Source organism: Homalodisca vitripennis, chromosome 1 (genome assembly GCF_021130785.1).
Source record: "Homalodisca vitripennis isolate AUS2020 chromosome 1, UT_GWSS_2.1, whole genome shotgun sequence".
NCBI classification, from domain to species: Eukaryota; Metazoa; Arthropoda; class Insecta; order Hemiptera; family Cicadellidae; genus Homalodisca; species Homalodisca vitripennis.
Window position 1 is genome coordinate 168,160,000 of NC_060207.1, and position 27,832 is coordinate 168,187,831.

Sequence of the window (27,832 nt, forward strand, 5' to 3'; positions counted from 1 at the left end):
TATTTCTGATGCATCGTCTAGAATCCTGAACAAATCTGTGTAACCATCAGCTCCATACATTTTCATGAAATTATATAGGACAAAACATGAGTGCCAAGTTTCTTTCAAGGTAACTCATTATTTTTATGCATGGTCTTATAGAAAAACTGAAATAATGATCTATCAGACAGTAAATTAGATATAAAGTCTGACTCAACAAACAGTCAAGAGGGACAGGGGACAGTTTTGAATTGTAATATTACACATATGCTCTTATATTAATCATTCCCATTCAAAGTACTTTCCTCCCACGTCTTCCTTAACAAAGCTGATTAATGCCCATTCAGTTGACATGTGGTATATTTTACTTTAAGTAGTATGCCTACACTTTGTGAGGAGTATAAATAAGTAATAATAAACAAAGAGCTGTCAAACTTTTGTATGAAACACAGAATAAGTGTTATTTGTAAATAAATTCAAAATTATTCTACAATAACTAACTTTATGTTCCCTCAGATTGAACAGTTATCTTCATCCATTTCTCAAACCACTTCGCTTAACACTAAAACTTCTTGGAATCACAAAAGGAAGTATAGCCACACCTGGTACCAACGGATACTTTAACTTAAACGTTTTTAGAATAGTGTTATTTTATCTCTTCAACAGTTCTATGTAACCTATTCATGGCGTAATAAAGATCAATCCTCTGTCGTAATCAGCAAGTCAAGTTGACTGATAATAATCTAATTTCATATACCTACAGATATATTATCTACTATCTATAGCTATTATTACTTATAGCTTATCTGTTAGTGATCCATCTAGGTTGTTCCTGCCAGTGGAACAAATCTGGTACAAATGGTTCAAGATATTGTTTAGTTAACATACTTTACATTCAGGTGTGTATCAGTTTAAATTGTATTCACACATTTAGTTAATAAATTAGGAATGGCAATTTTATTCATTTGTGCGTTTTTTTGAAAGAAATAACATAATTTTAATTGAAAAATAAGAAAATGTAAATTTTTGTTTTATGCATTTCTAAAAATAAACAAAAATTTATAATTATCTTTAAATCATCATGTGTGGTTATTAGTATCCTTTGTAAATGGGCAACTTAACTTTATTATGATAGCAATAAAACTGTGCGTTTTGTCAACATAATAAATCAAATTTAATATGATTACTCTTATTTATCAAATTACTAGGTTTTAATATTGTCTGTTGCTAGATATAATATTTCAATACTACAGTAAGTTATAGTCCAGAATTAAACATTGAAACAAATATAAATTTTATTGTACAGAGGCAACTTTGAAATAGGTCTTCTATTGTAAACCTAAAAACAGGAGAATATAGAACACCCAACATCAGATTTCTATGAACTCAACTTGCATCATAATAATATAAAATGTGAGCTTGTGAAGGAATCATCATACAATAATATTTTAATAAGATTATTTTTTGTACCAATAGAAAACTCATTTTAAACATTAAAAGTGTAAGAAATATCAGATGCTTAGTTCAGCATCCCTAGGTAATTAATTCTGTTTAGGCCACCTTAGATGTCTCGTGGGGTATTTGCATACATATTCATGCCTTGAGTATGCTTACACTTAAATCTGCAATTCAGAATTGTCGCAAGGTTGTACAAAGATTTCAAGTAAAATTCACATAGTTTTACAACAGTTTTTCGTATGAGGGGAATTTCTTTTAATGTCAAAGTAAAAAACATACTCTATATTTTTTATAAAACTTCTTAGCACAACTATATTACAAATATATTTGCGGTTGTATCATCTGCAAATAGTTAATTTTTGTGCAAATAAAAACATTTTGTAAATCACAGACTTCAAAAATATTCAATTTCCAATAATCGTAGTGTGTTACAAGAGATCCGATTGAAAGTTTTAAACCACTAATTTTTGTGTACACAGGTGAAGAACTGCAGAATAAACGTCTCTGTCAGGGAGTGCTAGGCCTGATGTGGCACTGTTTTACTCTTGAACAACCAGCTATGGGGCTTTTTTCATCTTGGTGAATGATTTATAATTCACTCACCTAACTACTCAATTTGATTCAGTGCTGTTGTCCTTTTAAATTGTGCACATTAAAATAACTATATTAATCTATTTCTGTTTATGGTGAATCTATTTTGAATGTGAATTTTTTAATATTAATAAAATTAGAGATGATAAATCATCATAACAAAATAAGCTTCCGGAGGTTTAGAGTTTGGTTGAACAAACGTCAAATAAAACACTTTCTATTTATACTTTTATTTTTAATTGCCTTCACAATGTTATGTGGGCTTTATTTCCACACTTTCGAATACCAAAGGAGCAAAGTAGAGATTGCCATGAAAGAAGAAACACAACAGAATACAGTTAAGGTAAGTAAAAAAACTGGTTTTGGTGAATCAATAAAAGTAGTTTTAAAATGTCCTTTTGAGAGAGAATGTTCTATTTTATTTAGAGTATATTTTATGTATGTGTTTTTTTACACGATCCGAAGTACAACTATATGCAAGCGTTGCTCAAAGTTAACCTATTATATGAGCAAGCCATACTAATACAGCCATTCAAAATACTTAAATTTAAAAATATTCAAGTAATACTGTGATTATTACTATACTGATTTTAATAAGATGTTCATCCATTACAATCTATTGAACCAAAAATAAATGACACGGCCTACATCTCTAAAAACTTTGATTGAAAAGTGATAAAAGATAAAAATGTAAATGCCCATGAATAGTTTGATTTTTATAACATTCAGTGGTTATATTTAATTTATTAGGATCTCCAACTATAAATCAAGTTTTTGGTAGTAAAAACAACATTTTTTTAAAGAACAGTAAATGGAGATTTTGAGGACAATTTCTATATTAAAGACTATAAAATTGTTATAAGTGGGGTACATCTTAAATAACATTATTTGATTTTCACGAAATTCATAATTCTGATTTTCTGGAAAAATCCAATGATTGGGCTTTCCAATGTAGAGTCAGACACTGTGGTAGGATGGTGGGAAACGGAAGAGTAGTATGTAACAAAAAAACATTTGTCTCATATTTTGAAAAAATTATATAAATCAAAACAAAATTACAGAATTGATCTGAAAGTCCCAGTTTGTTTTCATCTTAGAAAACTCTTTTTACACTAGGTGAAGAATTATAATGGTCAGCTGGTCCTACACTAGATATATATACTACTATATATATATAGTATTTTGTGTTAAATATTCAGACATATTTAAATTGTTACTAATATTTTGAAAAGTAATACATGAAATATATCATCTGTATATAGAATCTGCTGCGGTTGAAACGGTTAACTACAAGTCGTTGATACAAACAAGATGTAATGGTAGTAAAATAAGAACTTTAGAAATAGAATAATAGCTTTCTGATCCCATTATGGGGCGTTTTTTAACTGGGAAAAAGTATGTTTTGCATACTGTAAACAAGGATTATAACAATATATCACAGAGGTAATAAAGTGAGAGACTATTTTCAACTCTTTCAATTTCATTTTTTTTCGATAATTTGAGTACACTTGATGAGGTTAAGATACTGAATTTTACAATGTTGATTTAAAAGTGATGACAGTATAAGGGATTTGATTAGTAATATTACAGGTCAATACTATCAACATTATTCCAGTTTAATTGCTTTCAGAATGATATCAGGTTGAATATTTACCCTCTGGAACTTCAAGGGTCTTACTAAAAGTTTTGTAAAATTAATATTTATAGGCAGATTTCCTAAATTAATTTTGGTTTCTAAAAGTAAAATGACATAGTGATAAAAAACATCAGGGGTAATACTTTGGTATTGTGCAGAGCTATGTTTAGTTTTGGAAGTACAAAATTATTGCTATTAATAAGTTAACAAGCTGCTTAGCATTTGTTCATTTTGATTTATGTGATTTTGATTAAAATTGTGCTTGGCTGAGGCTGTGGCTTGCATGTAATCACTTTTCAGGCTTAACAATATTTGACTTATGTCAGCATTATGTTTTGTTATATTTTGAAGAATTAATAACCTTTATTTTCCTTCATTTTAGCGAAGTCACAGTTATACCAGTTATTTCAGTTCATTTACATGTAATGTTTAACAATTAATTATAAAGTTCTATACCATTAGTGATGATCAGAGAAAAGTTGTGTAATAACTTTACATCAATTTTTGAAGAAATAAATGATTATTTGTTCCCAGTAATTTGAGACAAACGCCATGAGATTGCCTAAATTTACACTAAAACAATTTAAAGTTATAAATTGTAATGATTTGGCTAATTTTAATATTGCGTTATGAGAATGTTTCAAGTCAACAAGAATATCATGGTGCTTCTGAAAGGAAAAGTCTAGAATCTAACATTATGAATGTCACAAAATTAAATTACACATTTTTAGCTACTTACATATAATTTCTTTAGGAATAAGTTTTTATTTTAAAATGCTTTCATTTTATTAAATAAATACTTACATTATTCGTTTCAAACATGAGCGCGAGTGGATATTAAATTTACAGCATAGTAAATTTTATATATATATAATTTTTGAATAAAACAATTCGTTTGGACTTAAGAAAGGGATAAATGTGAATCTGACATAAAACCCATAGATGTTGAGGTAACAGCTACTGAAGCTCTAAAAAACATAGACATTAGAAACTAAACATCTGATAAAGTGCTTGTTTAGGTAACTGTAATAAATACAAAATATGTTGTTTGAAGCAGGTTACTTCTTCATTAATACAATTACGAAATACTATAAATTACATCAACACAATGCAAGAGATTAAAAATTTTGATGGGAACATCACAGATCGGACAATAATTTTAGTAATTCAGGTAAGTTCTATTTTTACTTCTGTTTGTGATTTGAAATCTGTTTTATATGTTTTGCAATGCAGGTCATTGGTATGTCAGTTTGCTAATGTTTAATTCATTCTATAGAATCTTTTAATCTAAGAAAAATATGATTTCCAATTTGACATATTAATGTGTACAATATTAAATTTACAATTTTTAATCCTGTGCAGTTTATTTTAAATAAACGTCTGTTTAACTAGACATAAAAAACGGACTGGTTGCATTTTAAAATTTCATCAAAATATTAATTTCAGTATTAAATATGATGGTATCTCCACAGTAAAACTTTATGTTGATATATATTCAGAAAAATGTTATATTCAGTAAGAGATACATTACATCATTTTGAAGACTAAACAATTTGTCAACAAAATAACCAAAGACCAATTTTGCTCGTGCATATTTGTAGGAGATTTGGAAGATTTTGTTTACTGTTTACTCTAAAGTCATGTTTTACATCGTTGTCTATGGTAAAGCTCTTTATGGGCAAGTTTATTTACAATTTAGATAACATTTTAGTGACTGGACACCTTATCTGAACTAAGAAATAGGTAATAATATATTCCATCCAAAATGTTTGGGGGGGGAGGGGAAAAAATTCTCTCTATAATGTTGAAGACATTTGTTAAAAAAAATGACAATTTGTAATCTTTGGCCACTTGTGGGACTTAACCTGAGCACACTTACTACTAATCTAGCTTTTCAGTCAAGTCCTGTTAATGGTAGTTACAAATCTCAACAATGAGCATATGACCCAACATATTTTTCAACCCATGACGGTCTATAGGAGGAGATAGACAAACCTCGTCAAAAAACTGAGCAAATATGAAGCAGGAGGAGACAGACAAATCTCATCAAAAAACTTGGACTTTGACGAAAATGAACTTTGACAAGAGACTAATGCAAGCCAGAAGATGTTACCACCCTACAATTAGCGAGATACTTGAATTGTTATTTCAGAGAAATATTAAGGAGGCTATGTTATTAAGCGGGGATTCCTATGTGAAACCTTTGAACAGACTTTCCAAAATTTCCAAGCTGAGTAAGATTAATGACATCTGTGAGGAGTATCACAGAGCTAGAAAGTCAAGATAACAAGTCCTCTATTACTGCCCTAACACAATACTCTGAACAAAGGGAATTTATTTCGACATATGAAGAAATTATCAACCAATCCCAAGTCACAGCACCATTTGCTCATCCAGTAGAAGCCCTATCTAGTCATAATTTATTATTTCCCAATCAGAAAAAGAAGATTCGAAACAAAATCTTTACAAACACAAATTGGACTGCAGTCTTTCGGCAAGGAAGAAACATAATGAAAACGTTGACAGAATAGGTAATAAAATTAACAGATTGTACCACATCTTAAATCTAAATAAGCCTGACTTAATTAATATTAGAGCATGGACTAACACCTGGTAAGTTACATACTGGTTGGAGCATACTGTAGAGTAAATGTAATCTTATCTTAGAGTAGAGAAAGGTGGTGTGTCAATCTAAAAAAATAAAACAATAGCTAATAAAATAGAATCTTTTGACATAAGCAATCATTGTAAAGTACTCCCATGTGAAATGAGTGCGGTAAAGGTGACCCTGGATAGGAGAAGACATCTCTATATTGTTGGGGTCTACTGACTGCCAAACATATCTCTTGACATCTCTTTGCCCCATTTAGCTGGTGCACTTGAAGAAATACCCACAAATTACAGCAGAATAATTTGCATTTGTAGGATTTCAATATCAATTTAGTTTAACACCTTCAAGAGAGAACACTGCTTTATGTGAACTGCTTTCATCTCTGGAGATTTTAAGAATACTACTGCCCCCAACAAGAATAACTAGTACTGCCACTTCTACTGATTTAATATGCACAAACCTAAAGCAACATGAATTGAGTGTTCAAGTTACCAATATAGACATCTCTGATCATACTAGAGAGCTTCATTTCTTGGAAGTTCCGTCATGTATAAAAAATTCTACTATTTCAACCAGAAGGCACTTAAATGAGGACAATCTTTTACATCTGAAAAGCCTTGTTACACTTCAATTTTGAGAGCTAATCTACCAAAAAAATAGTGCAGAGAATGCCTACTCTAATTTTATAGACATTTTCATGGCTGCAGAGGACATTGCCTGTTCTCTAAAGACATCTCGAAAAAATCAAACAGGACCAAGATACAAATTACTGTCCAGAGACTAATGAGCTCATCAAGGCTCAAGAGTTTTACCAATCAACTGCTTTCAGTTCAGAAGAAGACAAATTGACTGCCTATCAAATAAAAAGATTATTATTTAAAGCTGAGATGGCAGGATGCAGATGAACTTTTTATTGCTAAATCCAGAATAAATCGAAAAGCCACCTGGAATACTATCAACAGCAAAAGATTGTTCTCTAGCACAATCCCAGTTTATACATGGCAGATGGAAGGTACAAGAGAAATTGTTAGTGATCTTGATAAAGTAAGTGAACATTTTAATACGTTTTTCATGACGTTACACCAGACTAACAAATAATACTCAGATGAATAATTCATTCCAAGGAGAAGTCCTTAAATAGTGGAAACTTGCATCACATGAAGGGGTCTTAAATGTGGTTTCTTGCCTAAATAAACAACTTCTACTGGGATTGATGGTACGAATTCTAAGATGGTAGAATGTTACATTAATAAAATTATTACACCCCTCTTGAGGTCATTAATAAATCTCTGCCCCAGAGAACTTTTCCATCTAAATTTAAAACATTAAAAATGTTCCTCTCCACAAACAAGGAAGTAAACAGGAGGTAAACAAATACAGGCCAATATCCTTAGTTCCACGTATTTCTAAAACTATTGTGACATTAGTAGTGGTTAGACTCACACATAATTTAGACTTCAACGTCTTACCTACAAGACAACATGGGCTTTTATCTGGAAAATGAACCACAGATGCACTTATTGACTTAATTGAACAGATAATTGAACCCTGAAAAAGAAAAGTGTCTTTCTTGACCTCAGCAAAGCCTTTGACTCTTACAGTTTAATAATCCAGAAGATCAAATCCCTCGGAATTGAGAAAAGTGCATTTTTGTCGTTTTAAAGCTATCTTACAAGGGAGAAGCAAAGGGCAGAATGGGACTGAAAGAATTCTAAAATCAAAACCACAAATGGTCAAAAAAGGTGTACCTTAAGGTTCTTATTGGGCCCAGTTTCGTTTGTCTATTTATTCACTTCAGATCTTCCTAACTACTTCGGATGAGACAATTAGACTGTCACTTCACCTACTCATAGGTGTCTCTGATATCAAAACTATGTAAAGGTTCTATTTGAGCTTCTTCGTCACCGACTTTCTTTGATCTCTTCAGATGAACAAGACTCCAGATTCCAGGAGTCAAGTCTGAGACAGCCTCAGATAACAGACACAGCAATAAAAAGGAAGGTGAACTACAGCTAAACTCAACATTCAAATTCAGTTAAGCCTTTCTTCCATAGCTATGTTATTAAATTATGGTCTTGTAATTGGTATTTATTGTTTTAATCTTCTTTTTTGTAAAACAGTACTTTTTACAATGGAGTGTGTTTTAACATTTTAATATTACAACATATTGTATTCAAATATTGTTTTGACTCTATCTTTTTTTATAAAAAGTACGGTAATATTAACTTATAGACTAATTTTAAATGAAAAACGTTTTAAATTATTTAACATTTTTATTGTATTTATTTATTGTTATCTGGTTATTTCCCTTCAAATTTTATGAAACTTGTTATTATTTATTGTTATTTAATTTTTAGTATACAACCTTTTAAATTTTCTGTTGGGCTACGTAACATTTTATTTCTTACATAACATTTTTAACTTTTAAAATAGGTCTATTCAAAATTTCAATATACGTTTGTTATCCAAACTAGGCTTAATACTAGTTTTCGGATAATATTAAACTGTGAATATGACAATACCTTGGGTAGAATTTTTGACGTCACTGCATGTAGTCAAAGTCAAAGTCAAAATATCTTTATTTACATTATGTACATGGGTACAATAAATAGTGTCACTACAACTAAGTTACATAATTGGATGATTATAGTAGATCATGTTGTTGAATAAAATTCTTCAAATGAATAAAATGCTTTTCTAACTAAATAATCTTTTAACATTGATTTAAATTTCTTAATATCTTCAACTCTTGTTATTGTTTTTGGAATTGACTTAAAAATTTTTATTCCTGCATAAGAAGTTTTTTTTGTATAAAATTCTAAATTGTGTCGTGGTATTACTAATTCCTTCTTATTCCTAGTATTGTAAGTATGGGTTTCACAATGAATTTTAAATTTAGATTGATAGGTCCTAACATACATAACACATTCTAAAATATAAAGGCTATGCACTGTTAAAATATTTAGTTCAGTGAAATTATTTTTCACTGACTCATCCTTCTTCATTTTCAACATTATTCGTAGTGCTTTTTTTTGCAAAATTAGAATTTTATTTAGGTTTTGGTTTGTGATTCCTCCATACACTCCTATCCCATATGCAATGTGGGATTGAATATGTGCATGTTAGAACTGACAAACTGCATAAATAAGAAAGTCTTTTGACAGCATATAACCCAGAATTTATCCGCTTAATTATCTGTTCAATATGTAGATTCCAGCTAAGGTTTTTGTCTATTGTTAGACCGAGAAATTTTGTGTAGGAAACTTGATCCAAACTGGAATCGTTTATCAATATGTTAGGATTTAAACGTTTTCTGTCTTGTTTTGTGTTAAAAGAAATAAAATTAGTTTTATCGGTATTTAAAACTAATTTGTTGTCAATGAAAAATTTTTGTACATTTGAGAGTTGCAGATATCTCCAATTCGACTTCTGTCTTTGCAGATATAATGAGATTTGAGTCATCTGCAAATAGGCACAGCTGGTTTTTTTGAACTTTCAAGATTACTAAGGCAGTTTGGCATATCCTTTGTATAACATATAAATAATATAGGACCTAAAATAGACCCCTGGGGTACTCCATTTTTTACTAATTGGGTGTTGGATTGAAATTTTAGTAATTTGTTATTTTTTATGTGAGTTATTTCAACGTATTGTTCTCTTTTAGATAGATATGACTCGAACCACTTTAAATGAATATTATGGATACCTAAATTTTGCAATTTGTTAAGTAAAATTTCATGAGATATGCTATCAAAAGCCTTTGATAGGTCCATGAATATTCCTGTTACATTATCATTTTTGTCGACTGTTTCTATTACAGACTCAGTGAATTCTATCAATGCAGTTATAGTAGATTTATTTTTTCTAAAACCGTGTTGTTCCTTGTCATAAAGATTATTTATTTCTAAATGTTTGACCAATCTATTGTACATGGTTCTTTCAAAAATTTTTGAAATTGATGGTAAAATTGAAATCGGACAATAATTTTGAATGTCTGTTACAATACCTTTTTTGTAGATAGGTACAACCTTAGACAATTTTAACTTACTAGGAAATATGCCAGTAATGAGAGAAGAATTTACCAAATGCATTAATGGTTTAATTAAAGAGCTTTTTGCAAATTTTATCAATTTCATAGGCACTCCGTCATACCCTCTACAAGATTTATTTTTGAGTGAGTCAATAATTTGATTCAGTTCTTCTACACTCAAGGGCGGGCATTGAAATTTAGGAGACGTTATATTTATGTTCTCAGACTGTGGTTGTAATGAATTTGAAGGAAGGTCTTTTAACAGTGCATCTGTCACATTTATAAAATAATCATTAAAGGACTTTGCAATTAGAGATGGTTCAGTAATAGATGAATCTTTTGATTTAATTACAAGATTGCCTTCACATTTATATCCAATATGACATTTATACGTCCATTTCATAAATACATTTATATCATGTAATTATGACAATACAGAGATTTGATTGATTGATCGATTAAAAAGATGGAAAACTGAGTGAGACCTTTTGATGATTGAGAATATTTAGAATTCATAGTATTCCACAAGATCTAACCTAGCTAAGTTGGTAATGGATATGTGAAAAACTTCTTCTAAATGGAAATTGATCATTTTTTCCAGGTTCACAAACGCATAGCTTATTTACGAGGTTTGATTGAAAGTCTTCGCTCAGTTGAAGATATAAGTTCTGTTATTTTAATATTCAGTCACGATTATTTTGATGAGGAAATAAATAAATTAGTGAATTCCATTGATTTTGCACCAGTTATGCAAATATTCCTGCCGTTTAGTATTCAATTGTATCCCAACGAGTTTCCAGGGTTAAGCCCAAATGACTGTCCATGGAACTTAAGCGTTGAAAAGTAAGTACAATATAACATATGAAATGTTGATACTATGTTTAAAGTTTGTTACAGATAATGGAAGGTTAGAAAGGATAACAGGATTTCAGACATTTGCCATTGATATATGTTACAATAGTTATAACACCATCTTTTGTGATGGTAAATGCCCGAAATCCTGTTACCCTTTCAAATGTAGATACTTATATAAACTCATGGTCAAAATTAAAAAACGCCTTTATATATACAACATATGTATATATATATATATATAGCAAATAAAACAATATAAACAAAAATTTAGTATGAGTTTGCTTTCAGTTGTTTATTGTAGCTTCCAAGAACAACAGATAAGACATATAAGAGATAAGGAAATAGCATTCAACCCAGATAAAACCAAAACCAGTCACTAAGGAATGTTACCCTTGTCAAATACACCAAGTTATCTAATCTCTATTTTCAGCCTCATAAGGGAGGTTTTCTCAATCATTTTTATTCAACTGTCATGTGGAATGGTTAGTTTTCTGTCATTATGGACCAGCATCAGTTTTTAACCACATCTGAGTCGATCAGAGTGAGGGCTTTGGTGGAAGCTGGACTTTCTCATAGTGCAGTTGCCAGGCGGGAAGGTATACATTGCACCGGAGTTAGTGGGGCTGTCTCTCAATTCCGTGACACTGGTTCTGATTGTAGGAGGCGTGGGCAGGTCTGTCCCAGAGCCACAAACCGAAGGGATGATCAGTTTTTGAGACTTAGTACTTTGAGAAATCGGGCCATTACAAGTTCTGATTACAGGCATTAGCCAGAAATGTCTGTGGTCTCAATATTTCTACTCAAACCATTTTTCGTCGTCTTCAGGAATCTAATTTACAAAGTAGGAGACCTGCTACAGGCTCTAGACTCACCAGAGATCTTCTAAGAGTTTATCTACAATTTGCTCGAGAACACCAGCATTGGACATTGCAAGGTTGGAAGCGTGTACTTTCTAGATGAGAGCTGAGTAAACCTGTTTGGTCCTGATAGGCATCAATGTGTGTACCAACGTGAAGGAGAAAGGTTTTCTAAGGTCTTCTTGGTATCAGCAAGAGTTTTTTGGAGGTGGGTCAATTATGTTTTGGGGTGGATTTTTGAGGCTCACACAGAATTGGTGAGTTTATATAGGGCAGCTCTAAATGCTTGTAAGTATGTAGTAGACATTCTGGAACAGCATGTGAAGCCATATGTCCCCTTTGTTGGTGATGACTTCATCTTCATGTAGGACTATGCGTGTCCACACAGTGCTCAGATTGTAACGGACTACTTCCATGAGGTCGGAATCGACACTCCAGGAGTGTGGCTTAGCACAATAAATGCCTTTCATTGTGTTTTAGTAACACAAAAATTTAATTTTAACAAGATTTTGGGTCATATATCTAACTGTAAGTTTTAATAATGATATTGGCATAGTCATAGTACAAAGAAGCTTGATAAACGATTTTGATGGACGTGACAGAGTTGCAGGGCCAAACAGCTGGACTGCCAGGGTGCCCAGAACCCAGATCAGTACGGACACTACAGACAGGGTGAGGTAACCCAGATCAAACATCACTGGTGGTGGAAGATCAACAGGGTGTTTGATCAATTAAGGGTCACTGACAACTTCAATGGTAAGGTTCAACTAGTTTTAACAATAAGTTTTAAAATATTAGTAATACTTTCAAAACCAAAATAATTTAAAAAATCTTTTAACAATTACTATTGATGATTTAAAGGAAAAACTTAACCATAGACATTAGCCATCAATAGGTATTTAAAATATGATATTTTGAACTTGTATCTTCTTTTTCTTCACATGTTAAATTCTAGAACATTAGGTTAGTATGCAAAACAGTTATCAATTTAAACACGTTGTGATGAACACTCTAAAGCCAAAGTTGACAGAAAATACAACATACTTGAATCCAGCGCCACGAAGAGAAACGAATGTACTGTCGAAACAGCTGATGGCATCTCCGAAGACAGAAGGACTGACCTGGGAGTCCCTTATTATCATTACAGATTGGCTTATAGAATCATTGTAACACTGACTGATAACAAATATAGGTATCCATTTATTCCTAAGACTAAACAAATTGCTTTGATAATAGTAATTAATCTGATAAACTCAGATTCTAATTTATTTATGAAATTCTTGAAAAGTTAGATTCAAACATTGTAGGCAATTTTTGTTGTAACTTCATCAGTGATGTGCTTGATTATTTTTAAAACATACAAGCATGAATTCAGTTTCTTAGAGTTATAACACTGAGATTCTTCCTAATATGATAATTCCATTTGGTCAACTATGTATTATCAAAAATTAATCCAAGACATTTTTTACTTCTCAGTACTAGATTTGTCATGACTGGAACTTCTTTCTGAAAAAGTAAGTGGGTTTTTGTAGTATTAATTACTATAATGGGATTGGCTTTTGTTTTTATAAAAAAAACATATTGTATTATAAAAAACTATATGCAACACAACGTACAGCTGATGACTAGGTTGTTAAATGATTCAGACAATAATAGTGTTGTCAGCATAAACCACTTAAGCAGAGTGTACCTATCTCGTATTGTGATATATTATTTGTCAGGTGGATTAACAGACCCGGCTCCAATACAGAGCCCTGAGGTACACCCAAATTAATCGGGAAGAGACTGCTATCTTGTTAAATGATTTATTATATCATTTTGTATGTAGAATTTCAACAATTTGACTCTTTCCGCCCAGAAAACTCAAAAACTATGATTTACCTTTCAATTCCTACCAAGATACTTCAGTTTACCATGGATCAGTTTGTTTCACAAGCAATCAAACACTTAACAGATCTTTAAAAAGTTCCACCATTAAACTCATAACCTTGATTTGGTAAATTATCAAAATGACAACTACATTTTTAAAGGATCCATTAAAAGTGGATAAACAATAAAACTTGTTTGAATAACAATTCCTAATAGTGTTAGGAATTTGTTCATTAATTTTAAGATGTTCTGCAGGTTTTGTGTTGTTCCTGGAAGAAGACTATTATGTTGCTCCCGACATTCTACACACTCTTCGACTCATGGTCAACTTTGCTGCCGTCAACTGTCCATCTTGCAACAGCTTTCATCTTGGCACCTTTACTAGGAGTATGTCTTATCAGGAGCATGCATCTAAGGTTTTTGATATTTTATTAGTTTCCGTTTTTCTATAGCAGTAGATATACAAATTAGTTAGGTAGATTATATTTCATAGTACAGTACGTTTACTCTTTATTCAGTTTGTAGATTACAACAAAATTTGAAAGTTGTAACGTTTCACTGTATTTTTCGCCACTGCTTAAGATTTTTTGTCATTACTGTAGACCTCAGATATCTAACAGATCTGAAATTCTTTGAAATATAATTATACTGCAGAGTTCCTTAATAAAATATTTTAAAAACAATGATGTATAGAAATTTACCTACACTCCTAAAAATTCACTTTAATGTATTAAAACTAATATACAAGTGTTAAAAAAAATCTACAGTTTAAAATTAAAATAGTTCATCCTACAACTGAGAAGAACTGATGTGACGAGTACAAATGTGAATGTGGACGAAATGTCTACACACACAAATGCACCTGAAATAATGAGATGTCACTTAAAATGTGTTGCATAATGTAAAGATCATCATACATTTCATCCTCCCAAACCTGGAAGACTACTGGGGAGGATTTAAACAAAAATGTTTGGCTCCTTTTTTCTTATATTTCCCAATAACTATTACAATGATATGATTTTTACTTTCAAGTTAAATGAAAAACCGAATAAAAGCTTTATATTTGAACCACATTAAATTTTGAAGGTTTAGTCTAAGTCTATATCACATTACATAATGCTAATTTAGCCATACACACTGTTACATAAATTCACAGATAATGACAAACTGAACACTGCACAAATTTAACTTGTTTGTACTCCTGTGAACAGGTGAGTGGAGGAGAGTGGAACAACTTGGGCTTGTCATTCAACCGATCGTTCTGGCAGATACTGAAAGCTTGTTCCCCCACGTTCTGCACCTTCGATGACTACAACTGGGATGGAAGCTACCAGTTCGCTGCTCAGCAATGCTTCTCCCAGAAACTAACCCCTCTAATTGTTCATGCATCACGAGTGCTTCATGTTGGTGACTGGTGAGGCAGAAAGATTAAGAATATTTTCTCAGTTTTGATCACAATTTTTCTATGCTTAACACTTATTTTAATAATGGAAAATTTGAGAGGAGAACAAGATTATGGATATTTGCTATTGTTACAATGACGTTGATCTGTTGTAACAAAAACTGTAACACAACTGGTAACTACAGTCTCCAACTACAGGTGTAAAATCTTATAACATAAGGTAAAGCAAGCAAGAAATAAAAACTATTTAAGACATGATGATCGAGAATACCTTTATTTTACAATATTCAAGATTGAAAGTGGTGTCACTTGATACAATGTATTTGTAATAATAATGTCAGTCCGGAACTTGCTTTACACAATAAAATTGGACCAGTCCAGAAATTCACGTACAGTGTAAAATGGTCTTTGAAGCAACCAGGCTTGAAGTTTTTTCTTAAAGGAAACCGAGTTAACCCTCTTGATCATAAAAGACATTAAAAAACTTAGCTCCAGCGTGTGAAGGCTTTGATTAGAAGCTACAAGTGTAGTGAATCAGCAGAGCAAAGTTATTTCCAATTCTATAAAAGCACCTTTGCAGCTGTCCCTCCAGTCAAGAAAACTTTTCCAAAACAAAATTTCTTTGAGTGATTGGAGTGCTTGTGATTGTGGAGGGGCGGGCAGTACAGCTTGACTATACATCTAACTATAAACCACTCTATCGTATTGTCTATACGCTTGCTGCCTCTTGGTCACACTTAATATGCTTTACAAAAGCATGGTATATACTCTCAGTTGTGCTGGCCCTGCCTTTGGGAATTAGAGATCTTTTTACCCTCTAGTTACTAATCTTTATTACACTAAACCTCAGCTGCCACATTCTATACAAATAACATGAAAGTAATATCTGGAAATGTATGCTGTTTCAGTGGTGGTATGCACAACAACCGGGCAGGTTGTGATGCTGACAAGTCTGTACAGCGAGCGAGAAACTTTGTGAAGTTGGTGCGTCCATTTCTGTTTCCCAAGAGTCTCACAATGCTCTCTACAAACTTTAAACAGCCACAAGCCAAGAGGGGATGGGGAGGCTTTGCTGACCCTCGAGACATCCAGCTGTGCCTTAACTTTAGCTCCTTATCTATCCAGTTAATCCCTGACTCATGAGTAGGGAATAAGAATTTTTATTGAATTTAAAGTAAGAGTATTTAGATAAACAGTGCCAAGATATTCTAAGGAGTCATGCCCTAAATATCAAATTGGTTTAAGTGAGCTGGAAGACTCACTAAAGTTCCAGGACTGATTTATAAAGAAATGTATTTGTAGAATATACAGGTTATTCCTTAACATTACTCTCCTTGGAAAGCTATACATTGCTGCTATTACTATTTATATTGCTAGAAACACATTGGAAACATATCTGCTTTGATGCTGCTCCAATGATTTTTCTTTAACTTTGAGAACTGATTGAAAGTCCTTAAGTCTTTAGTTTTGAAATAGAAAAGAGTTTTTAAGAGTCTGGGAAAAGATGGTCATGGAATTTCCATGCAATAACTGCAGATAAGTAATAAACAGAAATGGTGCAATGTCCATTCCACTCCAGTGCCACAGGCACAGTTTAGGTTACCTCATCCAAACAGATTCACATAATTATCTCAGGGTTTAAGATAGCAAAATATCACTATTTTACTCACTTTGTCGAAGAATGTTATAGCAGATTAAACCTTTTCAGTTAAAGAAAGCCATGAACATAACTATGATATTGTATATGACAAATTTTTAGAATTTTGAAGAATTGTATTCCAATGAACCTTTGTTTCCCACAAACCCATTTCTCTTTCCCAATACCAACACTTAAAAACATTTTAAATAGTTATTTGCCATTTCAAGAAGTTATATAATGCACTTAAAAAATGCCAGTCATCAAAATGTTTTAAAAATGTAGGATTTACAAATTAGTCAGAAATAGTCATAATAACCACTGATGCCATCTACACCTTTCTGCTGGAACGTAATAGAAAACTTTCTGGAACTTTATAACCACTCCTTGTATTGTTTAGCTACAAAAAAAAGGCAAAGCAAGAAGTTTCTCACTGTTGTATAACAGATGTTAAAATCATGAGGGAAATGGTCAATAATTCAAAGGACTCAAAGCACCCACAACAATATAATAATATAGTGCAATTGAGTAATATATGTTGTCATTTCTCTACGCTTCATTTATTACATAAAAATATGTTTTTATGAAAATGTTTGCTAAGAAAGTCCAAATAATTTCCATAAATTAAAAATTATTCTTTTTATTATTAGTAAAAGTAATTATAAAATTAAAATTGTCATCTTTGAAATACATAGTAGTTGTGTCAAATAAGAACAAAAGCACAAAACTGACTAAAACGGTGTATGCATAATGGAAGTACCTGTGAAAATAAGATGTCATATATTAGAAAGCAGGACTGGTCATTAACAGGTGTTTACAATTTTCATGCACCAAGAATGGTTGCAACTTTTACTGATAGAATGAGCCAAGAACCTAAAACCGAATTTAACAAAACAGATGACTATGACGTGCCGTCACAGCCACACTCTTTCGGAATCACTTCTCAATACTCATTAACAGGTTAATTGGTCATATACAGCAAGAAATATAACTGTCTATGCTCAGGTGCTCGCTAGTAATAGGTCACAAACAGATCAAATCATAAGTTAAAAATATAAAGTTACATAGAGACATATGTAAAAACCTAAAGTTAGTTGGTAATTTCATAAAATATCAACAACCTTTATGCTTTTTCTGCATTCTTCAGAATTATCTTTGGCTTAATTTATTTTAAGGTAATAATTATAATTGGTTATCTACACTGGATATATAGATAACTGTGGAGCTAATTGCCTTTGAGTGACCCCAAATATGCGTTTTTGCTTGCTCTTGCTTTAGATCAACTAAATATTAAATTATCAAAATTTTGGTTTGGAATGAGAGAAACTGCCATTGTATTTGCTTGGCAAAACTAGCACAAATCTCACTGTTTTAATTGTGTGGAAGATGTAATTTACGTGTAACTCGCCCACTTTGTACATAAAGAAATTACTAATATTTTGACAAGACTAATATTTTTATATTGTAGTAATATGTGAACTGTATAATTAAAACCCAAATAGTTAAATTGACTGACTTAAAAAAAATTATGCAAAAATGTTGCACTTTTGGGTGATTTATTATTGATTGAAACACAATTGAGAAGTTTGATTCAGACTACACTAACAATCAATTATTTGTTGTGTACAAAGTTTTACTGAACTGTACCAAACTGAAATTTTGTATATTATAAATCTTTAATATATATTCCTATGTACTACTTTTTCAAACATTAACAATCTGTAGTTACAAGTGAAGATTTATAGATTTGAATACATGACGTTATAATTAGTAGATGTGTAATAGTAGTTTTATATCATTACATGTTTTGAATGGAGTAGTGATTGAATTCGCAACAGTGTTAGGAATTATTGCAAAGTTGCCAATGTTCACTTCAAAATTGACATAGCCTGCTGGCTGAGGTTACGTTTAGATTGTTAATATTATTATTTAATGTGTTTACACTGAATTATCTGTTTCAAACTCATTAAAAGATATTTTAACAAAGACAAAAAGACAAATCAATGTGTGTCTTACATACACTATGATAGCATCTACAAAATCGGTTCACATTACAAATTTTTAGCAATGGTTTTTTTTCCTCAAAATTAGCCAACTTTTGATACAAATTGTCCAAAAATTGCTATATATAATAATTTTTAAACATTTACTAAATTTGTTTAAGAAATAAAGAATTTTTGAAAAAAGTATTTGTCAGAAATTAGAAAATTAGTTGTTTTTTATACAGCAAAATATTGATATTTTATTTTATTTCATTTTCTGCAAATAAAAATGTTTAAACAGTCATCTGAGTATATCTATTAGTTCTGAAGATAAAATTGTCTAATAGATCATTACAATTTTGAATAAAGCTGATAAGTTTTTTTTTCATGGGCAGTCTGATAGCCGGTAACCTTAAAAGGGTATTAAATATTTAATAGGTTAAAAATGTTTGAAGTGTATTAGTTTTAAATATGTTAAAGCACATTATGTTAATTTGTAAAACATTTCTTGTAATGAAATTATCAATTTTCTCTTGTATTTAGTAAAAGAAATAAAGTTTTTATTGTTGTGATCTTGAAATATATCTTGCTCAGATTCATATTCAAATTCCTTAGACTGTGTGGTTAATAGCTCTGTTAGTATTCCAAGTGCTGATTCCTATACGATAGATCAAACATGGAAATTTTAGAGGTTCTAACAAAAAAACTTGTAACTTGCATAAATGTTCTCCATTACATTGTTTATAACTACTACTAACTTCAATATGTTTTATCTTGAAAAGAATTTAATTCAACAGTTATTTTTGCTTTATTAATATATTGTGTGTGTGTGTGTGTGTGTCTGTGTATGTGTTTAATCAGATTTAACAGAACTCAAATACAAAAGCAACAATCCACTTATCCAAAAATAACACCAGTTGTAGCTGAAATATTAGCACAAGGTAGCAATTTTATACATACATTTTTTAATAAACCTTAGCAAACATTTAAAGTCTAGTTTCTTAACTCAAAGGAACAAATTAATTCTATACGTAAGAATTCATAGATAACTAAAGGTTTTAAATGCCCTCTCAATTGGCAACAAAGTACTGTAGTGATGTGACATCAAATAGCCAACTAGCAGTCACGTCACTTCCAACTCAACACAAACACCAGGTGGCATACAGTGCAAGTGTTATCACAAACAAACAGAGCAAGAGCATTAACCCATAGCTGCTGTTCAAACAGCACGGACCTCAGAATCTGTCAACCCATAGATATCTCCACAGCTAGATGCTATTACACTGCTTCATACTTGTATTTTCTACAGCCGTACAGAGAAGCAGACAAACACATTAAAACTGATTTCAGATTAACAACTTTTTTACAATTTCTGTTTTTTATTAATCATTGTTTTTACACATTGACGATTTAGACGAATCCAGCTTTAAAAACTTTGAACAGCTAAATTATTTGAACAATGTTTATATATTATGTTTGTAGTTTATATATAAATATATTGTAAATAGGAGCCACACAATCACAAACAGGAACTTCTCACAAGTCTTCATTCATCACAGCGCCTTTATTCTATAATAGCGAATTATAATGGCAAAATAGCCATGTGGTACTTGCACAATAAAATTGAAACACTGTATTTATGTGCACTAGAAACTGCAAACAATGGTTCCATGTAGAAGAAACCAATTTATCCAATAAGAAATTCAAAAGTCTGGAAAGTCAAAATAATGAACCTCACGCTTAGCATGGAAATTCTGAACCACTTTGATAGATATGACTTCAACTTCAAAAACTAATTCCCTGAGCGAATCACTCAAAGGCAAGGACTTCAAAACAATCTCACAGAATGCAATTACAAAGTAATGAAGAAAATTTGACAGTAGTGCAGCCACTACTCCAAAAAAATGGCATCTTAAAAAAAGAAAAATCATTGACTTCTAGACAAACTGAATAGTTTGGAAGCCAAAATAGAGGAACTAGAAAACTGTGAAGATGAATATATTTGTCTGATGTTTGATGTATCCAACCTGGAAGCACAATTAAGTAAAGAAAAGCTTGCATCAAATAGAAATACTGAAGAACTGGAAATTAACACATACATAGCTTTCAACATGGCTCAAGAATAAACAATGAAAAATGACATCGTTCTCAACGGGAAAAAACAAAACAAATGAATCTAGACAGTAAAAAGGCGCTTGCAACTAAACTGCCCAATATCCAAGCAGTTGATGAAGTTAAACATCTTGGCATAATACTTAACAAGAACATGTGCTGGAAGAACCATGTAGATAGCCTCTGCCTGAAATTAGCCGTTTTGAAATAGCAGTCTGGGGTGCTTCTTCAGGTGGGGATCTCCACAAAGTTTTGGTCATGCAGAAAAAGCAGTAAAGTTAATGGCTGGAAAAGTACCTAAAGGGAGCTGCAGAAACATTTTAAAAAAACTTGAAAATATTGACAATAACATTCATTTACATCCTAGAAACCATACTTTACTGCATAACTAAGGATCCTCTAAGACAAAGAGATTTACACTGCCATTACACTAGACAAACAGGGGATTACACACTACCAGTCCATAGAATAGCATTGTTCGAGAAAAAACCATCATATGCTGGAATGAAACTGTTCAACAAGATACCAGGATCTATAAAGAGAACCCTACAGTGTTGTGAAGGAAACAGGATTTTTCTAGACATTTGCCATTGTTCAGTGATACATAAAATCAGTAACACAACGTTTCATGGTGCTTGTGATTCTTGACTTAAGCGTGTCACAACGATCTGGTATGATTTGTTTATTTTAACCTAGTTTGTAATTATGTGTTAGGTTAGTTATTTACCTGAAGAAGAGATCAGATTGCAGATCTCGACAACATAGTATTACTGATTTTACTGTATCCGTGAACGATGGCAAATGTCCAGAAAAATCCTGTTTAAAAACAAAAAAATAATCTTTTAACTAGAAACATTTGGCTGTTAAATTTATAAAACTGAGGTTACATAGGTTTTATCAGTTTTAGAATGATGGTGAGGTAAATAAAGAAGTCCAGATTTTAAAAAAATGTATTAACAATAATTTAACATAACCTATAAAAATCTTACATCACTAATTGACTTCTCTGATATAAAAACACTCCAAGAGTAAAAATTTACAAAACACATGTAGGCTATGATGAAATTTACAAAACAGCTGATCTGAACTGTTGCGTCATCACTTCATGTGGTCAGTCTTTGTTTAGACAAATCCTGTAAAGAAACAATAATTGTTTAAATTTATCCATACATATTCATAATACCTAGTTAAAAATATGTTTATTATACCCTAGGATTTTTGTGGGAAAAGCACAAAATGATAAATTTCTAAGGATATATTTTTAGTGTAACCAAAATTGCCAGATTAGTGGAATTAAGGTAAAACAGAACAAAATTGACATGTGTTACATATGCATACTATATATTTAAAAACTTCTGTACAGTCAATATAAAATAGTATATACTACATTGTACATATTGGAGAAAACATGATACCGTAATGCAAAATGAGCTTAAGTATTGTAGCAAAATTAATCTTATAATGGTGTTTTGCTTCTTGGTACAAAAATAAAACCTTAATATTTTATCCTGTAGTCTTTTAAGTGTAACAATGTCTGATGCAGAGGAACAATTTCCTCAACCCAAGTGATAGCAGTGGTGAAAGTGTCAAAACCCTTATCATTGTTAACTGTGTGTGGGTGTGCTGGAACAGATGCAGAATCAGTGCATGCCTCGGTCTCCACATCTACACTGATTTCATTGTCTATCAAGATATGGAATTGTTCTTTGGTCACTCCAGATAACCAGGTGTATATACATTAGCTGTAGTCAGGTCGTTATGATCTTATCTACAAGCTACTCAATAATTGTGCATCTTAAGTAATTTATTTCAATGTTTTTATCTTTGTCTTGCTAATTATTTTTTGTAAGACTTTAATAACGTCAGAGAGGGCCACAGCTTTTTCCCAAGAACAAACAACTGTTTTTGTTAAAAGGTTTTTTCCAAACGTTTGCTAGGTTAAGAACAACATCTTTGAGGTTTTTTCAATGCGAGATCAAAACTTCCCTAGTAGACAAGACACATGCGCTTTTTGGAAATGTTTTAAACAGTTATCCATTGGTTTAAGCAACAGAGTTACATTTTGGGGCAAGAATAATGCACAGGTTTAACCATCCCCAGATTTTAAGCCATCTTCATAAGGATATCCAAGCCAGTTGACAATAATAAATAGGGCCTTTTGGAGCAAGTTCTCTTCTTTTTCAAAAACAATTTGAACAATGGAACAAACTTTGTATGAAATCATTCAGTGAAAAGAGTTTTAGTCAAGAGTTTGGTTTGAGTATAAAACGGGCAAATTCACGTTGTTAAAAGCCCTTGAAAAACCTGTTAAGGTTAACAATCTAATCCACAACGCCTTTTGAATTTGTCACACGACTAACATGTGTGAAAATCACCTTTCTTCATAATTATGTGGTAAAAGAACTTAGTCTTTTCATTAAGGATTTTCACCTGAAATACTTGTATGCTTGTTTCTTTCTTCCATGAACCAAACATAAAGTGCAACTTCTACTTCTGGAAGTTTTTCTCACACAAGCAGATGACTTGATACTATTGAAGAATGATTCAATCTGATACTTTTTCTGTTTTACATTTTGTATTGTTGCAAGACAAATATTGAACTCATTAGACAAATTAGAGAACTTTTTACCTTTTTTTGTTTCAAAATTGTATAATTTTTTCTACTGTCATTGTAACATATTTTTGGTTTCCCGAAATCACACTTGTCACTCTTTTCTTAACTTGTATTGTATGCATTATTTACACATGCCTACTTGTGCATTCAATGGTGGCAGGAGGATGTGAGTGACTACATTGTTGTCGAATCTCACAAATCTGATGTCCTCCCTCTTAAATATTTAGGGCAATAACAGTTTACTAGTGAGTAATATCATAAATTTAAAACATTTAAATTTATTTACTCTATTAGATGAATGGATTGTTCAAATTTAGATGAAATATAGATTACAAAATTTAATCACATTAATTTATATTAAATATATGCATAATTGTTTGTTCTAGTAGTTCTATATAGAATATTTTATACTGTTATTTATTTATATAAATTTTTAAAGCCCCTATGCCACTTTTACAAGGTATGACAGGAATTATGTAACTAGTATAATTTCAACTACCTCAATTAAGAAAGAGTTTACTGAAATCTAGATGAAATTTAGAAAAATATTGCATGAATAGAAAAATAAAATCTATATATTTCCTAAAATTTTGCAACAAAACAAATAACAATAGATCTTTAATATAATATTACCAGTTATTGAGATGTGAACTTTACATTTTAGTTTTAAATGCAATTCTAGTCAAATAAAATTAAATTATAATTATGAACAGGTTGATTGCAATACTCAATAACTTAATACAGGTCTCGAACCTCACCGGGATGACAATATTCTGTACCGCAGCTCTTTTCACTTAAATCTCAGAGTATTTTATTAGAAAATTATAAATATAATCAACAACAAAAAGTTTGGAAAATCTCAATAAACTATTTATGTTTTCATTCTGTAATAGATTAAGTATTTACAACATAAAAAATACGTTAGAAAGACAAAAAAATCAAAAGAAGCCTATGTTCCAGATGAGTACTACATTTGCTGGCTGTTTACGACATACTAGTTTTCAAGTTTCAATCCCAATTTTAGAATTAATATTTCTATTAATTCTGTCATTCATATCCCTTTGAGTGCCAAGGGCCGATGTAATCGGCCCGATCGTATTGACGAAAATTGCCAAGGGCCGACTAGATCGGCCTTTCCAATATTGGTCATCCTGTTGCTAAATATTGACGTATGATATTGTAAATCGTATCAAATTAAAGCCCAAGAAATGTACAACATAATTCACGTAGTGATAGTTTGTATATATAGTATACAACATTTTTATGTAGCTGATATCTAGAAGGCTGTTTTGCGAACCGTCTGTTGTCACGCTGCAGTCGTTTTGTTTACGTTCAGTTGTTTTTGCTAGCTGTCTAGTGTGGCTGTGTTGACATTTTGGTGAATGTTTTAAAAGTTTCCTACTTTTATTACTTCAGTTCAATTTCATTATTAAATAAGGTATTTTTTTGCCGAAATGAGTAAAAGGAACAGATCGCTCTTAAGCGAAAATAGGTCAGATTCCGTTACTTAAACTTTACCCCAACGCTTAAACTTTATTCAATGAACTTAGAACGTTATAACACAATGTAGTTGAGTAACAGAACTAACATTATGCCCCCAACGCTAATTTTTCATTTACGGATGATTATAATGAATTACAATTGGTTACTAGCCAATACAATTGGTGCCGCGCGGCCTGCCGTAATCGGGATTCTCGAGAAAGATAAGATAACAGCGACAACAATACCGATCGCAATACCTGGAAATGCTTGTTGATTGATGCAATGTTAGTTCTGTTACTCAACTACATCGTTTTATAACGTTCTAAGTTCATTGAAAAAGTTTAAGCGTTTGGGGCATATAACGGAATCTGACCGCGAAAATACATTAATTCATTCTTATGATACAAACGCTCACTCAGTTATTTCATCTGAAGGATTTAGTATAATAGGCCTAATGAAATAAGCCCCAAGTAATTAATTTAGGTATGTTATTAATAAATAAACAACAGTTGTATAATCTACCTTTATTTAATTTCTTAAAACTAGTAAAATATATTTTACATGAACAAGAGTAAGCGTGCGTTTTCAGCATTTTACAGCAATATATAAAAAAAATTCAAAACTCAGTTATATATAAATGTATTTTTATGAAACTTGGTACATGTATTCCAACTAACATAGGGAACATAAAATTGGCACATAAAACTCATAAAACAAAAATAAATAAATACTTTTTGTATCTTAAACAAAAAAATGTGTTTTTTTTCTGTATTTTTGTTTACACATATATAAAAATTGTTTTTTAATATTTGGTCAAAATATATATATATATATATATATATATATATATATATACCAATTTTTAGCCTTTATCTTGCCCTAAATAATAAAGCAAAAAGTGTCCCATTATGTTAATCTTTAAGGAAGGCGTTAATTTTTTAGTAAAATACTACAGTAACATAAAAATAGAGCTTGGCACTGAGGGGAATGGCCTGTCACAAACGATTGGCACTGGCTGCATGACCTCCATCACTTCGGGTGGCACTCAAAGGGATATTTTATTATATAACAGATTGTAAAATTGAACTGTTAACATTTAAAATAGTTTTTTTAGGTATTATGTAACTTAAACAGGTTATTAACATGTGGAATATTTTTTGAGACATTAATAGTTTACTAATTGTATTTGGGGACACGAATGATGTATACTCTGGAAAAAAATAACAAGGGTATAATTGACCAGTTAAAAACCTTACTGGAAAAAATAACAAAAACTAAGATTATAGTTGTTGGCTTCCTTTCAGGTGAGAATAGCCAAATGTCAATGGCACAGTTCGGAAATTGACTTTGAAGACAAGGGTGTCAGTTTTTCTCTAAATTTATCTGACACTTTTGTTGTTATTGGACTGTATAATTCTCCAAGTGGGTGTTTTAGCATATTCCTAGATAAACAAAATTTACTTCTAAATTCTCTTCAGCATCATAAATTCTTATTAATTGGCAATTTTAAGATCAATCTCCTAGACCTCACCAAACCCAATGATAAAGCGATTCCACGATGTACTTGATTCACATCATTTGAAATGGTCATGAACTGAACAACTAGGGTAACTAAAACATAACACCGCCTCGACACAAGAATTCCACGAGTGATCCAAGAACTTTTGTGCATCTTCAAAAGAGACACTTATGAAAAGATGTAAACATGTCATTTAGTGAATTGAAATTGTTTTAAAAATGTTTTGGGGTAGAAATGTTCTTTTATTAACAAGCTTGGGCCTCTCTACCAACGGGTACACCCCAAGACGACTACCTCCTGTGCGAAATGGTTGGAGATAGAGGAGTCAAATACAAATACATGATAATCTTTTAGATTCGTGATCACACTATCACTTACTATAGTGTGCAGTGGAGAGGGAACAGTTGCTTGTGTGCATGCGCTAGCCATGGTTCTCGCTGGCTGGCTCCTTCAGTACCGTCCTATTTCCATAACATCAATACTTTTGATAATTTTTAAAAAGCTATTCTTTAGTTGCTTATGTTAAATTTTAATGTTAAATGATGCTCTTTGTGTTAAGCAGCTTAGTTTCCGTAAAGACACTTCAACCGAGGATGCTATGTTTAATTTAATTTTGAATGTTTCAAAAGCTCTAGATGGTCAAAAACATGTTTTTGGTATATTTTTAGATTTAAGCAAGGCCTTTGATATGGTGAGCCATAGGCTGCTCTTAAACAAGCTTGACCATTTTGGAATTGGAAGAGACAAAGCCTTTCATTAGATTTCCACTTTTCCTATAGGCAGAACACAAACCATTCAACTTTCTTATGTAGATAACAGGAGCTGTATTCCTCAGCAGGAATCACAGAAAATTGTTGTAAGCTCTTGAGTTCACCCAAGGATCGTGGACCGATTCTCTTCTTGCTGTATTTGATTGATGTTTTTAGAGGTGTGCTGATTTATGCTTGTTTGTTGCTGATGACACTTTGTTAAGTGTTAGCAATCAATTCTCTTAATGGTCTTGAGATTGATGTGTTCCTACAGACTGGATCCCTGTTGCAATGGTTGGCAGACAATAATTTGTTAGTGAACACAAATAAAACTGTGCTCATTAACTTTCGGTTGAGGAATTCTGATGAAAATGCTTCCATATTACTTGTAAGCGAGGACAAAATTGATTCATACCATTGCAAAAATTTCCTTGCACTAATGATTGATTC

The 27,832-nt window shown here is 31.6% G+C and overlaps 2 protein-coding genes across 4 annotated transcripts in view; one reads left to right on the top strand and one right to left on the bottom strand.

Annotated features, from left to right (window-relative positions):
* The first annotated feature begins 779 nt into the window (after positions 1–779).
* LOC124352702 (alpha-1,6-mannosyl-glycoprotein 2-beta-N-acetylglucosaminyltransferase-like) lies at positions 780–19,486 on the top strand. 3 transcript variants are annotated; one of them, XR_006921529.1, is made up of 9 exons: positions 780–878; positions 1,917–2,371; positions 4,722–4,835; positions 10,907–11,148; positions 12,628–12,773; positions 14,142–14,302; positions 15,098–15,300; positions 16,197–16,532; positions 18,372–19,486. XR_006921529.1 is itself a non-coding variant. In XM_046802314.1 (8 exons), the coding sequence occupies exons 2-8, from the start codon at positions 2,171–2,173 to the stop codon at positions 16,429–16,431; spliced, it is 1,302 nt and encodes a 433-aa protein (XP_046658270.1). In that variant the 5' UTR covers positions 780–878; positions 1,917–2,170; the 3' UTR covers positions 16,432–19,486. The 3 variants fall into 3 exon arrangements, 1 of the variants encoding a protein (XP_046658270.1); XM_046802314.1 differs by having other exon boundaries at positions 16,197–19,486; XR_006921530.1 differs by lacking the exon at positions 780–878 and having other exon boundaries at positions 1,815–2,371.
* Positions 19,487–21,950: 2,464 nt separating this feature from the next.
* Positions 21,951–27,832, bottom strand: part of LOC124352703 (nuclear pore complex protein Nup155) — a 64,058-nt gene continuing 58,176 nt past the window's right edge. Inside the window, exon 28 of the mRNA XM_046802315.1 lies at positions 21,951–22,151. The gene's annotated coding sequence lies outside the window, so the exon portion shown is untranslated. The remainder of the gene's footprint in view (positions 22,152–27,832) is intronic.

Bases quoted from the DNA above. Each gene is read 5' to 3' on its own strand.
- LOC124352702 (XM_046802314.1), top strand. From the start codon at position 2,171: ATGATAAATCATCATAACAAAATAAGCTTCCGGAGGTTTAGAGTTTGG. The intron at 4,836-10,906 runs GTAAGTTCTATT...CATTTTTTCCAG, and splicing joins CAATAATTTTAGTAATTCAG to GTTCACAAACGCATAGCTTA. The intron at 15,301-16,196 runs GTGAGGCAGAAA...ATGCTGTTTCAG, and splicing joins GTGCTTCATGTTGGTGACTG to TGGTGGTATGCACAACAACC.